General features: G+C 44.7%; 1 protein-coding gene across 1 annotated transcript in view; it reads right to left on the bottom strand.

The window, feature by feature from the left end:
* KIAA1217 (KIAA1217 ortholog) overlaps positions 1-14,179 on the bottom strand; it is a 305,103-nt gene that overhangs the window by 21,394 nt on the left and 269,530 nt on the right. Inside the window, 3 exon segments of the mRNA XM_030321322.1 lie at positions 1,098-1,245; positions 1,820-1,950; positions 7,320-7,495. Of these exon segments, the coding sequence (XP_030177182.1) occupies positions 1,098-1,245; positions 1,820-1,950; positions 7,320-7,495 (455 nt within the window).

Below are 14,179 nucleotides of genomic sequence, written 5' to 3'. Positions count from 1 at the left end.
AAGTGGACCCGTGCAGTTCAAACCCGAGTTGTCCAAGAGGCAACTGTATTTTAATTCCTGGTGCTTGCTCTTCCTGTCGCTTGGATCAGGCTTCCTTCCCCACCTGGACTCAACCACGCCTTTCTGGGAGGTCAACAGTGACTCCAAATCTAACAGCCCGGTTGGTCCTCATCCTCCTCTGCATTTTGGGGTCATGTGAAGCTATCTGTGCATTTCCACCCACGGTGCAGTGGAAAGAACACGGCTCTGGGGTCAGACAGGCCTGTGTTTGAATATCATCAGTTCTGGCAGGTTCTAGCTCTAGGATGCTGGGAACTGTACCTTTCTGAGCCTCAGATATTTTTCTGTAGAATGTAGTGATGATGATAAGGAGGAGGGAGGATGAGACTGCCTTCTGGCGCCTTCCTCGGGAGCTGTTGTTACGATCGATGTAGGGTATGTCAGACGATATGATACATGGTACTTGACCTACAATCTTTAATCAGTCCCTTACTTTCTTCTTATTAAAATGTCTATTTTTGATTTGAAAAGAGACACTACATTCGATGACTCTCCTCTGCTACTCACTTGTTTCTTTTGCTGTTTACCTACCCTGTTCCTCCAATCCCCAAGGGACCCCTGAGGATCTGTTCCCCCTCTTTCCCTCTCCTGCCACCGTGCCCTCTCTTCCACTGTCAGTAGTCATATTCATGAAGGCAACTTCCAGTTCTCAAGCTCTCCTCCCTCCTGCCCTCCCTCTCTCCAGTTAGGCAGGGCCGTGCCTCTAACGCTGTCTCTTGAACTTCATTCAGTGTGTATTTCTTCTTCTAACTGAAGTCATCTGTGCTCCAGAAGTGAAGGAGGCTAATAAAATATTTTGACGCATTCTTTAATCTTAAAGTGTTATTAAAAAGGACCACCTTCAAATGATTTTTTGAAAAAAATGTTTACTTAATGTTTCCTAACGTTAAGCTCTAGGATGTGCCAAACGCAGCAGGCCTGTGCTGAACGATCGGGACCTCAAGTCATACTGCAATGGAACGTCTGAGGTGGGAAGGAGTTGCTGCCGTCCTCCCTCACGAGTTTCCCCGCCCCCGGGGGGGGGGGGGCCCGGTTACCTCCGCAACATGGTCAGGGTGTCGGTCATGCTCCGTACTCTCTGCAGGAGGCTGTCCAGCCTGTGGGGCTCCTCCTTCAGAAACCGCACGGCCTCGACTTCTATGCGCAAGATGGCTCGCATCTTGTTTTGTAAGGTGGGGAATTCTCCTGCAGGCCAAGAGCAGAGGGTGAGTTGGAGAAAAAGCGGAACAAGCCCCCATCCCACACACGCACGCCGGGTAGGGTCGGGAGCGTGGGGTTCATCGGCCGCAGCGCTCCGCACACATCTCCAGGAGGCAGACGCGTGTCAGACAGAGCCGGGTTCCAAGTGACCTCGGGCAAGGGCAGAGGTCCTCTGCGCCTCACTTCCTGTCTGCTTATGTGGGATAAAGGCAACTGTCCCTGAGGGCCATTTTCAATGAATTTGGCACAGGTGCCCTGGCACACTGGAAGAGCCAGTGGAGAGAAACCGGCATTGGTATCATTTCGCCCTAAATCTTATGGTGCCCACTAAAATAGAAGCTCCAAGAAGACAGGGACATCTGCCCATTTTGTTCAGTGAGGCATCGCCAGTGCCTAGAACAGCGCCCGGCCCACAGGGTATTTGATGAACACTTGCAGGCACACATGCACGAACGAACGGATCTGTCACTGTCGGACAGAGTTTTAACCTCCCCCCCTCCACCCCGCTCTCCTCCCAGAGACATGCTTCGGACTTCTCCCCTTCAAGGAGGAGGCTCACCTTTCAGGGTGGCTACTGCTTCTCCCACTTGTCGCAGGAGGAAAGCCCCATCTTCCACATCTTTTAGAGTGACCACTCGGGCAGCCGACGTAGAGTCCTTCTTCAAGTCTTCAACGAAGTCTTCCAGCTCACTGGGGGCGGGGGCAAGCAGACCAGTAGGTGGCAGTGAACACCGAGGCCCCCCAAAAGGACAGCTGTAGTAGCAAAGGGCCCATCCGAGCCTCCTGTTGCTCACCGCGGCCCAGCCTCCCCTGGCCTTCCGCTAAGATGGCGGCAGTATCTCGAGAGAGTAGCTTGGTGTGGCTTAAATATTCCTCTGAGGTGTAAGGCGGGTGCAAGGAGTTTTCCCAGGGCCTGTTCTTGGGGATGCCCAGGTTGGCCAGAGGGGAGGTGGTGGCTGGACCCATTCTTTATTTTCAGTGGTGCTGATGCCGACTAAGGGAGGGGAGTGTGCATTTTGTAAGGTGATGGGGTGGCGGAGGGGAGCGCATGCCGTAGCGGGGCAAAAGGAGGGGTCCTGATTGGCTTATATTAGCCTTCTAAACCTGAAACTTGATATATTGGGCTGGATAATTCTTTCCTATAGGGACTTGACCTGTGCATTGTAGGGTGTTTCGCAGCACCCCTGCCCTCTACCCACTAGATCTAGTAGCACCCTCTCCCCAGCGTGTGACAAACAAAGATGTCTCCAGACACTGGGAAATGTCCCTGAGGGAAGTGGGGATGGGGTGGGGGAGGGGAGCAAATTTGCCCCTGATCGAGAACCTCTGGTTTATACTGATGGCCTCATCAATAAGGACTGACTTTCCTCTCTAAGCTCCAAAGACGAAGAACGATCACAGATCTGATTTCTGGTGTGTATGTGTGTGTAAGAGAGAGGGAGAGAAAGACACACGCAGGTGCACGCATGCATGTGCTCACACACACACACACACACACAGGTACTGCTAGTTCTGAGGTCTTCTGCTTCAAAATGCAAAGCAACCAACGAAACAAACCAACAACATCCTGTCTCCTGGGCACATTAATCACCCATCGTAAACACGGTTGTATCATTTCAGTTTGCCTGTAAATCTGACAACAGAAAACTTCTCTTAAGGTAGTGGAGGACAAGAACGTTGAGAGATTAAGAACCACTAGGTGGCGGTAGGCAAACAGCATTCACCTACAGGGGCAGTGCTAGGGGCTGGCGGGGAACAGGGAAAGAAGACACAGCGTATCTGTAAAAAGATGGCCTGCCAAGACCCTTCCCGCTAAGTGGGGGCGCAGATGGAGGTTATGGATGGCACAGCTACTGCAGGACGGATTCAGGCGGGATGCCATGTGTGTTTAACAAGGACCAATGGGACAAACAACAAGTCCATCCGCTGTAGAGAAGCGAGATGGAGTTTTTGGTGACGTCTTTCATTCTATTATGGAAAATGGACCCAAACTGCCTGTGATCCCTTCAGATGAAATACTGCAACTCAGGACCCAAAGGGAAAGCCCCAATTGCTCACTGTCCACATTTGCAAACTATGGAAAGGTACCTGGTGTTATGGGAACCCACCCACAGGAAACTTCCTGCAGCTAACCACACCCCTGAGGAGACGATGTATGCCATCCCTCCTAAGAGCTCTAAATATGGCACCTATGTGTGCAAAAGTTATTTACCACTTCAGCACCAAACTGAAATATCTTAGAGTGTAGACTGGACACACTGTCCAGTCCTTCCAAGTTCCGAGGGAAGAGCTAAGACCCAAATGTTATCACGGTTCCATTTACAACCCACAAGTCTGCCAGGTGTCAATGAATACTCCTAAGAGCTATCATCTGACCTGAAGTCAGTCTGCCTAAAGTTCTATTTTAATCTCTTTTACATGATGTGCCTTTGGGATTTCATAACTCTGAACACAGAAGACCCATAAATGTCACAGCTCTTCCTGGGTTGATCAAAAGTGTATTGATATTATTGTACACAACAATGTCATTTCTGTTCATATGTTTATGACATATATTACGATGCACTCAGATAAAATTTGTTTATTCAAAATGTAACAGAGATCATGGAGCTAAAATGAATGCTGAAAACAAACTTTCAATATTATGTAATCAATATGACTTTGGAGATGTGAACTCGGCTCAAAGGAAAGCCAGATGTTCACAGATGCTGTGGTTTAGCTCTAAATCCATTCTATTTGTGTAAGTTGCTTTTCATACTATGTTAGTTAAAAGAAGCATTAATGTTTTCATTAATATATTAATGAAGTATATTTAATTTGACAGTTATTAGAAGCCCAATTATTATTTCCAAGTAGAAACCCACCAAAGAGAAATGATCTGGATTCTATTTCTCTCCGTATTCTAGATCCAAATTTCACTTCTCTGCCCTCTTAATGGCTCACCAGCAACTTAGTCCAACATGATGCCCAAGAGAACTTATTTTCCAGTGTGTGTGTGTGTGTGTGTGTGTGTGTGTAAGGTGAAGGGCAGGGGAGGGGAGAGGAGGGAAGGAGGGGAGATTGTTTTCCTGATGCTCCTAAGTTGAAATTTCCAGTTGTCTTTTTTTTTTTTTTACATGTATTTACATGTATTTCTCATGTATTTGAGAGACAGAGTTAGACAGAGCACAAGTGGGAGAGGGGCAGAGAGAGGAGACAAAGAATCTGAAGGAGGCTCCAGGCTCTGAGCTGTCAGCACAGAGCCCGATGCGGGGCTTGAACCCACAAACCGTGAGATCATGATCTGAGCTGAAGTCAGTCACTTAACCAACAGCCACCCAAGCGCCCCCAGCTGTCTTTTGTAACAGTCCGTTTTCATTTGATTTCTCTTCCCATTCCTGTTTTTACTCCTTGATTCAGGCCTACTGACATTTTTTTTAAAGTTTATTTATTTATCTTGAGAGTGAGAGTGCATGCATGCAAGTGAGGGAGGGAGAGCGAGAGAGCGAGAGAGAGTATCCCAAGCAGGCTCCATGCTGTCAGTGCATAGCCCAATGCGGGGCTCAATCCCACAAACCTTGAGATAATGACCTGAGCCGAAATTAAGACTCAGACGCTTAACTGATGGAGGGAGACACCCTTGTGCCCCAGGCCTTACTGACTTTCGACTGGACTATTCTAGCTGCTGCCAATATGGTTTCCCTGACACCAATGTTTCCCCCTCCAATAGTCCTGCACATGATCACCAGAGGGACCTTTCTGAAACACAGCTCTGCATCCTTTGCTGTGTTTCCTTGATCAAAAAACTTTGCTGCATCCTTGATCAAAAAACGTCAGTGACCTCCTCATCAGGCTGGTCAAATGGGAAGACACTTGAGAATCTCCCCTGGGTAAAATGCACATTCTTACGCTCCATCCAGAGAGGTTCTGGATCTGGGGTTGGACCCAGGAGCTTCCATGAAAAGCCAGGAATCTAGGTTTCTGTGACATGATCCTCCAATCTTGGTAAACACAGTCCCTGCACACACGGAGCAGGCAGGCAGGGCGTGAATGTGGTGTAAGATACGGGCAGGCATCATGCAAGGGGGAACGGCGTTACCCAGACATGAGACATGGTCTAGTATCTTGCATCATCTCTGCCAACGTGGTCGTCCCCCAGTTTTCCAAGGACACCTTGCACCTTCCTGGTCCTGAGTCTTGCTGGCTCACAGGGTTGCTCTGCCTGGGAACCCCCCATCCCTCGCCCTGCTTTCACTGATGGAACCCCACCTGACCTCCAGGCCAGCCCGGTTCGGTTTAACAAACCCTTTGTGAGACCCCGCTAAACACACGGGCCCTGCCCTGGGTCTGGGGGCACAGGACAAATAACTTATTTCAGGTTGTCTTCTTGATCCCTGGGGCCTGAAGCAATCTCTCCTTTGCGTAGGGTCACCTGGCACAGGTGAGCCACCTGTTTTGGGCTATACACATACTCATATGCTCTGCTTTGCCGGACTGGAGCTCCTCAAATGCCCTGTGCACATCTTCTCCAGGTGCAGCCAGCCCACAGATGAAGTGCTCTCCTGATAGGCTCCCCATGCCCCTTCCTAGCTCAGTCCCGTGCTGGGCTACTGGGGTAGTACTGAGATTAAGTACTTTTTCTAGAGCAAAAGCAAGACTTAGCTGACTGATAAACACAATTCTTAAAACAAGGAAATTTACTTTTTCATGATTTAATTGGAAAACGTAAAATATTCTTAAAAGGCTACACATTTTTAAAGAAGTTTTCAAGAAGAATCTTTTAACACCTAGATGTAGAAAACTGGGCCATCACAAAAACATTTCAGACAAATAATAGCCTTATCACCTCACGGTGGGTGATTAATGGTCTACAAATGAATGAACTACATAAAATATTAGAAGCTATTTTGAGATGTTGGTGAACAGTGGTCAAATTCTTTTTTTTTTTTTTTGTGGAAAATTATAACTGTAATTGATTTTTTCCCCCCTCTGGACTGCTACTGAGAGGGACATTCTTATTTTAATTAGACACACTGGGTGGGCATCTGGGGTGACACAGGCTCAAATATCAAACAGTTGATGGAAAATAACACTTTCCATCATGGAGACTTCGGTCCTTCTGCCCATGAGAAGAATGTGAAAGTTGCTTCTTTCTAGTCCCAATTTGGGAGATTTAAGAGAATTAACAATGCTAGGAGAATCCAGAAAAATTACTACTCATTACACTAGAAGGTGAAATCATTCTATGATAAATCTTCATTGCATAACAAAACATATTACCATAAAAGATGTGCCCACCCCAGTGACTGGGGAGTAATAAAACTGCTCATTTCAATAGTGGGACTTGATAGATGCTTTCAATAAGAACCTCATAGAAGATTGATAACATTCAAGGAGGCATCTTTCATTCCTGGATCAGACCTACTTTACACTTAAATTCTTCTTTTGTGCTTTTAACTACAGTTGAATAATAGGAAGATAATTTTAACACCGTTATTTTGGCTATTAGTTTTCATTTACTGAGATTAAATGCAGACTTCCCATTTATCATTGGGTTTTGCCATTTGCTTCCTCTCATTTTCTCTGTTGCCGAGCCCTACAAAGGAGCGCGGTGCTCCAGCTGTTAATGAGACAAGCGCAGTCGAACTTCCCGGGGTCTGGACAGAGGGGCGCTAAGTGTCCAAGGATACCCAGAACCCGCAGAACCCTAACTTGTACACAGTAGGTGCTCAATAAAGAAAGAGGGAGGGGCGCCTGGGTGGCTCAGTGGGTTAAGCGTCCGACTCTTGGTTTCGGCTCAGGTCATGATCTCACGCTTTGGGAGTTCGAGCCCTGTTTCGGGCTCAGTGCTGTTGGTGCGGAGCCTGCTTGAGATTCTCTCTCTCTCTCTCTCTCTCTCTCTCTCTCTCTCTCTCTTCCCGCCCTCCCGCCCCCTTGCTCTCTCCTTCTCTCTCTCTCTCAAAATAAATAAACTTTTAAAAAAGTTAAAAGAGAGAGAGGGAGAGAGCACCATCTAGGAAGGGGCTTCTCGTTGGCAAGGACAGTGTCTTTTTCGGGTCCAACGGATGACTGGCACTCACCACAGCTTTTTGACGATCTTCTCCTCTTCGTGCAGGTATTTCTGTCTCTCTTGTTCCACGAGGACGCGCTGTCGCTGCACAGGGTCCTCCAGCCTCTTCATGGTTTCGATCACTTTGCCGCTGATTTCCAGCTCGGCCTTCTTCATCATTGCCCTCAGCAGCTCCTGGTTCTGCAGCTGTTGAACAAAAGAAATCAACTTCAATTGGTGCTGCCTGACTGACATCGTGGCGACTGACTGCCTGACGGTCTTCAGAAGCCGGCTGGGGTAAACAGCCCTGCAGCTGAATATTTATTTCAGTGAGAAAGGGAAGGAAGCAGAGATTGTATATAATATTGCTACTTCAGCCAACATCTGAGGTTTACTGCCAACTGCCAACCAGACTTTCATGTCTGTGTCTGCAAAAAATAGGACACTTACTCCGGTCAGTGCAGCATGGACAACAGGCGTAAACTCTCACTGACATGTTTTTTACAGGGAGCAGCTGAGAGCACTAGCTTTGGAGTCAAGCACCTTTTTTCTTTTCTTTTCTTTTTTTTTTTTTTTTGCTGGTTGTGTAGCTCTGAAGATGCGCCTGGGCTTTGCAAGCCCCAAATTGAAACACGGAACTGAGCATGTGATGATGTAGAACCCAGTGACCCAACCCACGCTCCTTCCTTGAACTCACGTGATCTTGGAAACATCACTTTTTCTTTCTCTGTGCAAGACTTCAGCTGCAAGAGTGGAACGTTTAGGAATATGGCTTACGGTGTTAGGAGAATATCTGTAAAGTTAGGAGAAGTGGTCTGTGCACCAAAATATTCCTTCCTGCCTACTGCAGCCTCCTTCCATCATGGTGCCCAAAATACCCGTATTAGTTGGCCTTTTAGATCTCAGAGGCTTTTTTAAAAACTTTGTCCCCCTTCACCCATTTCTCACACTCCCCCCCTCTGGAAACCACCAATCTGTTCTCTGTATCCACGAGGCTTTTTTTTTTTATTATTATTATTCCGCATATAAGAGAGATCATATGACATTTGTCTTTCTCTGACTCATTTCGCTTAGCATTGTGCCCTTAAGGTCTATCCATATCGGCACAAATGGCAAGATTTCATTCTTTTCTATGGCTGAGTAATAGTCCATTGTACATAAACACCTAATTATTTTTATTTTTATTTATTATTGAAGTATGGTTGGCATACAATGTTATATTAGTTTCAGGTGTACAACACAGTGATTCAACAATTCTATACATTACTTAATGCTCAACAAGCTAGTCACCATATAATATTACAATATTGACCATCCATTGATGGACACTTTTGTTTCCATCTTTTGGCTATTGTAAACAGTACAGCAATAAACACGGGAGCGCGTGTATCTTTTTGAGTTACTGTTTTTGTTCCCTTTAGATAAATACCCAGAAGTGGAACTGCTGGATTACATGGTAGTTCTATTTTTATTTTTAGAGGAACTTCCGTATTGTTTTCCGGAGTGGCTGCACCAATTTACGTTCCCACCAACAGTGTACGAGGGCTCCTTTTTCTCCACATCCTCGCCAACACTTTTCATTTCTCGTCTTTTTGGTACTAGCCATTCTGATGGGTGCGAGGTGGTATCTCATCGTGGTTTTCATTTGCATTTCCCTGACGATTCATAAAGTTGGGTATAATTTTCACGTACTTGTTGGTCATGCTCATATCTTCTTTGGAAAATTATCTATTTTCAAATCTGCCCATATTTAAAAATTGGGTTGTTTGGGGTTTGGTTGATTTTTTCTTTGGATTGAGGTATACATACTCTGGATATTAACCTTTTATCAAATATACGATTTGCAAATATTTTGTCCCATTCGGTAGGTTGCCTTTTCACTTTGTTGATGGTCTCCTTTGCTGTGCAGAAGCTGTTTACTTTGATGTAGTCCTACTTGTTAATTTTTTCTTTTGTTGCTTTTACTTTTGGTGTTAGCTTTAAAAATTCATGGCCAAGACCTCTGTCAAGGAGCTTACCGCCTATGTTTTTTTTCTAGGAGTTTCATGGTTTTAGGTCTTACATTCCAGTCTTAAATCCATTTTAGAGTTAACTTTTGTGTTTGGTGAGAGATGGTGGGCCAGTGTCAGTCTTTTGCATGAGGCATCCAGTGTTCCCAGCACCATTTATTGATGAGACCTTTCTTCCCTCATTGTATACCCTTGGCTCCTTTATCATAAATAAATTAATTGACCATATATGAATGGGATCATACTTCTGGGCTTTCTATTCTGTTCTATTGATCTACGTGTCTGTTTTTATGTCAGTACCATACTATGTTGATTATTATACCTCTGCCTTATGTTTTGAAATCAGGGAGTGTGTTGCCTCTAGATTTCTTCTTTTTCAAGACTGCTTTGCACTGTTCAGAGCCTTTTGTGGCTCCACTTTGGATCGAACCCCAAACTCTGGCTACCGTGAGACTTTGGCATGTTCCTTAGACTCACTTGGTCTCCATTTCCTTATCTTCAAGGATGAGGATTCACTTCCTCTAGCAGTGCTGGTCTGAGGATTACATGAGCTACTGCTTGGTATCGAATAGGTGATCAAGAAATGTTGATTTAGCCATGGACTATTTCACTGTATTAGTTAAAAGAGAATCTATGTTTGGGGCACCTGGGTGGCTCAGATGGTTGGGTGTCTGACTCTTGATTTCAGCTCAGGTCATGATCTCACAGTTCGTGGGTTCAAACCCCGCAGTGGGATTTGCAGGCTAACACACAGCCTGCTTGGGGTTCTCCCTCCTCTGCTCTCTTAAAACAAATAAAGAAACTTAAAGAAAGAGAGAATCTGTGTCCCTCTTGTTTACACAGGTCCATGTACCGAATGCCATGTAATCACAGACCATGAAAACATAATACTTGATGTTGGTGGTTGCAACAACAATGATCCCAGATGAGCTCAAGGTTCTTGGCAATTTGTTATTTTCCCTGGGTTTTATGTAGGCTGCTTGCACACATACTGCCACAACATCCACATAACTTTCCATATACTTTCCAGAGCACTCTTGTTCCTTACCCCGGAGAGCAGAAGACGTGTGGTTTGCATCTGGCTTCAGAAGAATGTAGTCAAACGCTTGATTCCTGTTTCCAAGTCCTGTATTAAGTGTTTCTCTGGGGCAGGAGAGTTTGCTAATAGCACATCCATCAAGTGAATTCGTTCAACCAGCCTCAGAGACAGAAGTTACATGATACCTATTGTATCATACCTAAAGGTTCCCTGAAATTTCAATTAGCTGTTTGTGTTCTGGTGTCATGGGCTGTAGCACAACCACTGTATGTGACCTCATGAGAATGATGCCTTTGTCAGTTGTCCGCTATTTGTGCAGACGCCATCTGACCATGTGACCCTCAACTCAAACCTTCACGGTGTCTTCTATTTTTGTTGAATGAAGATGAAACATTTCAACACAAGCAGCAAGCAGGGCCACCGTCATGTTCCAACATCAGCTCTGTACTGATTACCTGCCCATCCAGCAAGACACTGCCCGGGTTCCATTTCTAGTTTTACCACGTGGTAGCCATGTGACCGTGAGCAAATTATTCATTGGTGTCTATCCATAAAAGGGGCAATAATCGTTCTTATCTCATAGGCTGGTAATGGAGATTCAGTGAGGGAATAAAGTGCTTACAACAGTGTCTGGCACAAACCAGGCCCTGGGGGTGGGGCCTGCAGTTTTGTCTGGAAGGGAAGCAAATGGAAACGTGCCACTCCCGGGTTACCTCCTCTGTATGACTCATAGTCATGCTCTCATGGCCTCTGCTAATAACGGCTTTTTCTTGTGGTCTTAAAAACAGTCAGTATGCTGCTAAAAGCCACCAGGTGTGGAAACGATGCATCGAGGGCAACTTCCTCCCATGTTCTCTGCAGCTCCAGCTTTGCCCACAAGGCACAAGGAAGTCTCACCCTTTCCCGCATCGCCAGTCTCCTTGCATGGCATGCAGCCAGCAGTCCCTGCTCCAGTCACACAAACATCCTTCCTTTCTGTTCCTCGACTGGCTAGGCTCCTTTCTGCCACAGGGACTTTGCACCTGCTGTTCCCTTCATGTGGTTAATTTCTGCTCTTCACAGAGTCTCCAGGATACAGGGCCATTCACGGCAGGTACTTAATAAATACAGATAAACGCCTGGACTAAGCAGTAATGCTGTTAAGAACAAACAAAGGAGAATCCGAAATGCCTTCCTAGATTGTAGATACATGGGCTGACCCATGGGCTCAGATATGCGGTGGGCTCACCTCTCACGCCCCGACTTGCTCTGACTGCAGTGGTTGTTGAATATACACAGCAGCACCGCCAGCTATCAAAACGGGAGGTCAAATCCCACAGAGCTATTTCCTTTGAAGGGGTGGGGAGATGAGGGGTCACAGGGATGCAAGGGACAAATAAGTGCATGACTAAATGTATTGAAAAGTGACTGACACCTGGGTGCTACCCCCTGAGAGACTGTGATTTCATTGGTCTACCGGGTAGCCTGGGCACTGGGAATTCTTTCAGCTCCTCAGACAATTCTGATGAGTCACTCAGAGTAAACATTATGGTCTAAGAGAAGGGCTCTTGAATGGATGGGTCATGTCACAGCCCTCTATACCTAACCCTCCCACCAAATCTCACAGACAAATTCCAAAACAAGTCATGGTCCTGTTAGCAGCAGATATTAACAGTGGCTATCTAACTGGAAATTATTGCTGGGATGTTTAAAATTCTGAAAATTGAAATCTGGACGATGGGAAAAGTGGAGCTCTGAGAGGTTAAGTGACTTATTCAGGGTCACTCAGTCATTAAGGGTAGAATCATGGTGACAACCAAGTCTTCTGAATTCCACCTAGTCATTTTTCAACCACCCCAAGTTGCTCCTCTAACAAGGCAGGGACGTGTCTGTTTTATTTCCAGCCACCAAGCACAGTTTCTGGCACACAGTAGGTACCCACCACATATTTGCTGCACAAATGAATTTCAATAGAACACTACTCAGAAGTGCAGACATATCAGAAGAATGTACGTAATATTCAAGTTATTCAACTGGTAACATGGTCAGATTGCATTAAAATTATTCCCCTTGGAGAGGAGGTTTGCCCGGAGTTCCAGGTTATAGGATCCTCCTTCCAAAAGAGGGGCTTACCAGAGCCAGCTGGAGGGATTACAGAGGGAATTTTCCATAGCCCAATGCTAGGCAATGATAAGTTAATCATGAAGGAATAAGCATGTGCCCACGTTCTCCTTCCCCTTTCCGCTAGTCCCCCTGCCCTCCTGGACGGTGTTCTGGCCAATGTCCCTAGGACACAGGACTCTCCTGTTCATCCCAGCAGTGTGTGAAGTGACGAGCTGAAGGCAGGATGTAGATCAGCATCTCTCTCTAAATGCTTCAAATAAATTACTCGTTAGCAGTTCAAATCATTACAATGATACCTACCTTTCAATTAACTTAAAAAAACCCTCTATTATAGGTTGCAAGCAATAAAATATACCCATTTTAAGTGCACAGGTCAGTGAATTTTGACAAATGTATACACCAATGTAACCACCACTGAAAAGATAGCATTTTTTATCACGCTAGAAAACTCCTTCATGACCTTTTGCAATCAGTCACCCAAACCCCAGCCCAGAGAAACCACCAATCTGTTTTCTGTCCCTATAGGTTAGTTTTTCTGTTCTGCAGACGCAGTATGTAATCTTCTGGGTGTGGCTTCTTCCCTTCTTCCCTTCACCCTTTCTGGGTGTTGTTGAGTGTTTTAATAGTTCATTTTTGTTTATGCTGAGTGGTATTCCATTGCGTGGATAAATCAATTTGCATGGATTTATATTGTATATACTAACATTTTTATATGTTTACATATTGACTTGATTCTGGTGATTTTGCTTTAATTTACTCATTTCTGGTAGCAATTTTTGTAGTCTTTCTGATTCTATATATATACAATCATGTCATTTGTGAGTAAAGCCAATTTATTTTCCTCTATGTATGCCTTTTCTTTCTTTTTCTAGCCTTATTGCACTGGTTAGGATCTTAAGTGCAGTACTCAATAGTAAGTGAGAACAGCCTTCTTGGCTCTTGTTTCCGATTTTATGGGAAATGTGTAGTGTTTCACCATCAACTATGTTTTCTGTAGGTTTATCAGACGTCCTTTACCAAGTTAAGGAAGTGTCCTTGTACTAGAGTGCTGAATGTTTTTATCATCAGCATTGAATTTTATCACATGGTTTTTCTGTATTTATTGAAATGATATGGGTTTTCTCCTTTATTTCATAAATAAGGTCAAATACATTGATTTTTTTTCATGTTAAAACAATCTTGCATTCTTGGGATGAAAACCAGGATAATATTCTCTTTATATACTGCTGGATTCAGTTGCTAATATTTTGTTTTGGATTTGTTACATACACTTTCATGAGGGATACTGGTTTATATTTTCTTTTCTTAAAATATCTTTGACTGGTTTTGCTTGTAGGGTAATGCCAGCTGGCTTCATAAAACCACTTGGGAAGTGTCCTCTATCTGATGAAGGAGTTTTTTTTTTTTTTTTTTTCCAATACTGCAAAGATGTCATTTCATCGTTCCAGACTTAAGTTGTGTCTCTAATGAGAAGTAGGTGTTCATTCTTATTTATATTCCCCTATTATGTGTCTTATTTATATTCCCCTATTACGTGTCCCCTACGGTGTCTTTTTTCCCCCTCTGGATGCATTTAGAAAAATTCTAGCCATTATTTCTTCTAATATTTTTCTCTTTTCCCTGGACCACTTAATATCGTTTCACAAAATCATTAAGTTTTGGTTCATTTTCTTCAGTCTTTTTCTCTCTATACTTCAGTTTGAACAGTTTCTATTGCTATGTTTTCAAGTTGACTAATAT

This window comes from Lynx canadensis, chromosome B4 (genome assembly GCF_007474595.2).
Source record: "Lynx canadensis isolate LIC74 chromosome B4, mLynCan4.pri.v2, whole genome shotgun sequence".
NCBI lineage: Eukaryota > Metazoa > Chordata > Mammalia > Carnivora > Felidae > Lynx > Lynx canadensis.
Note: the sequence above shows the minus strand (reverse complement) of the source record. Positions and strands in the feature narration are given on the sequence as shown.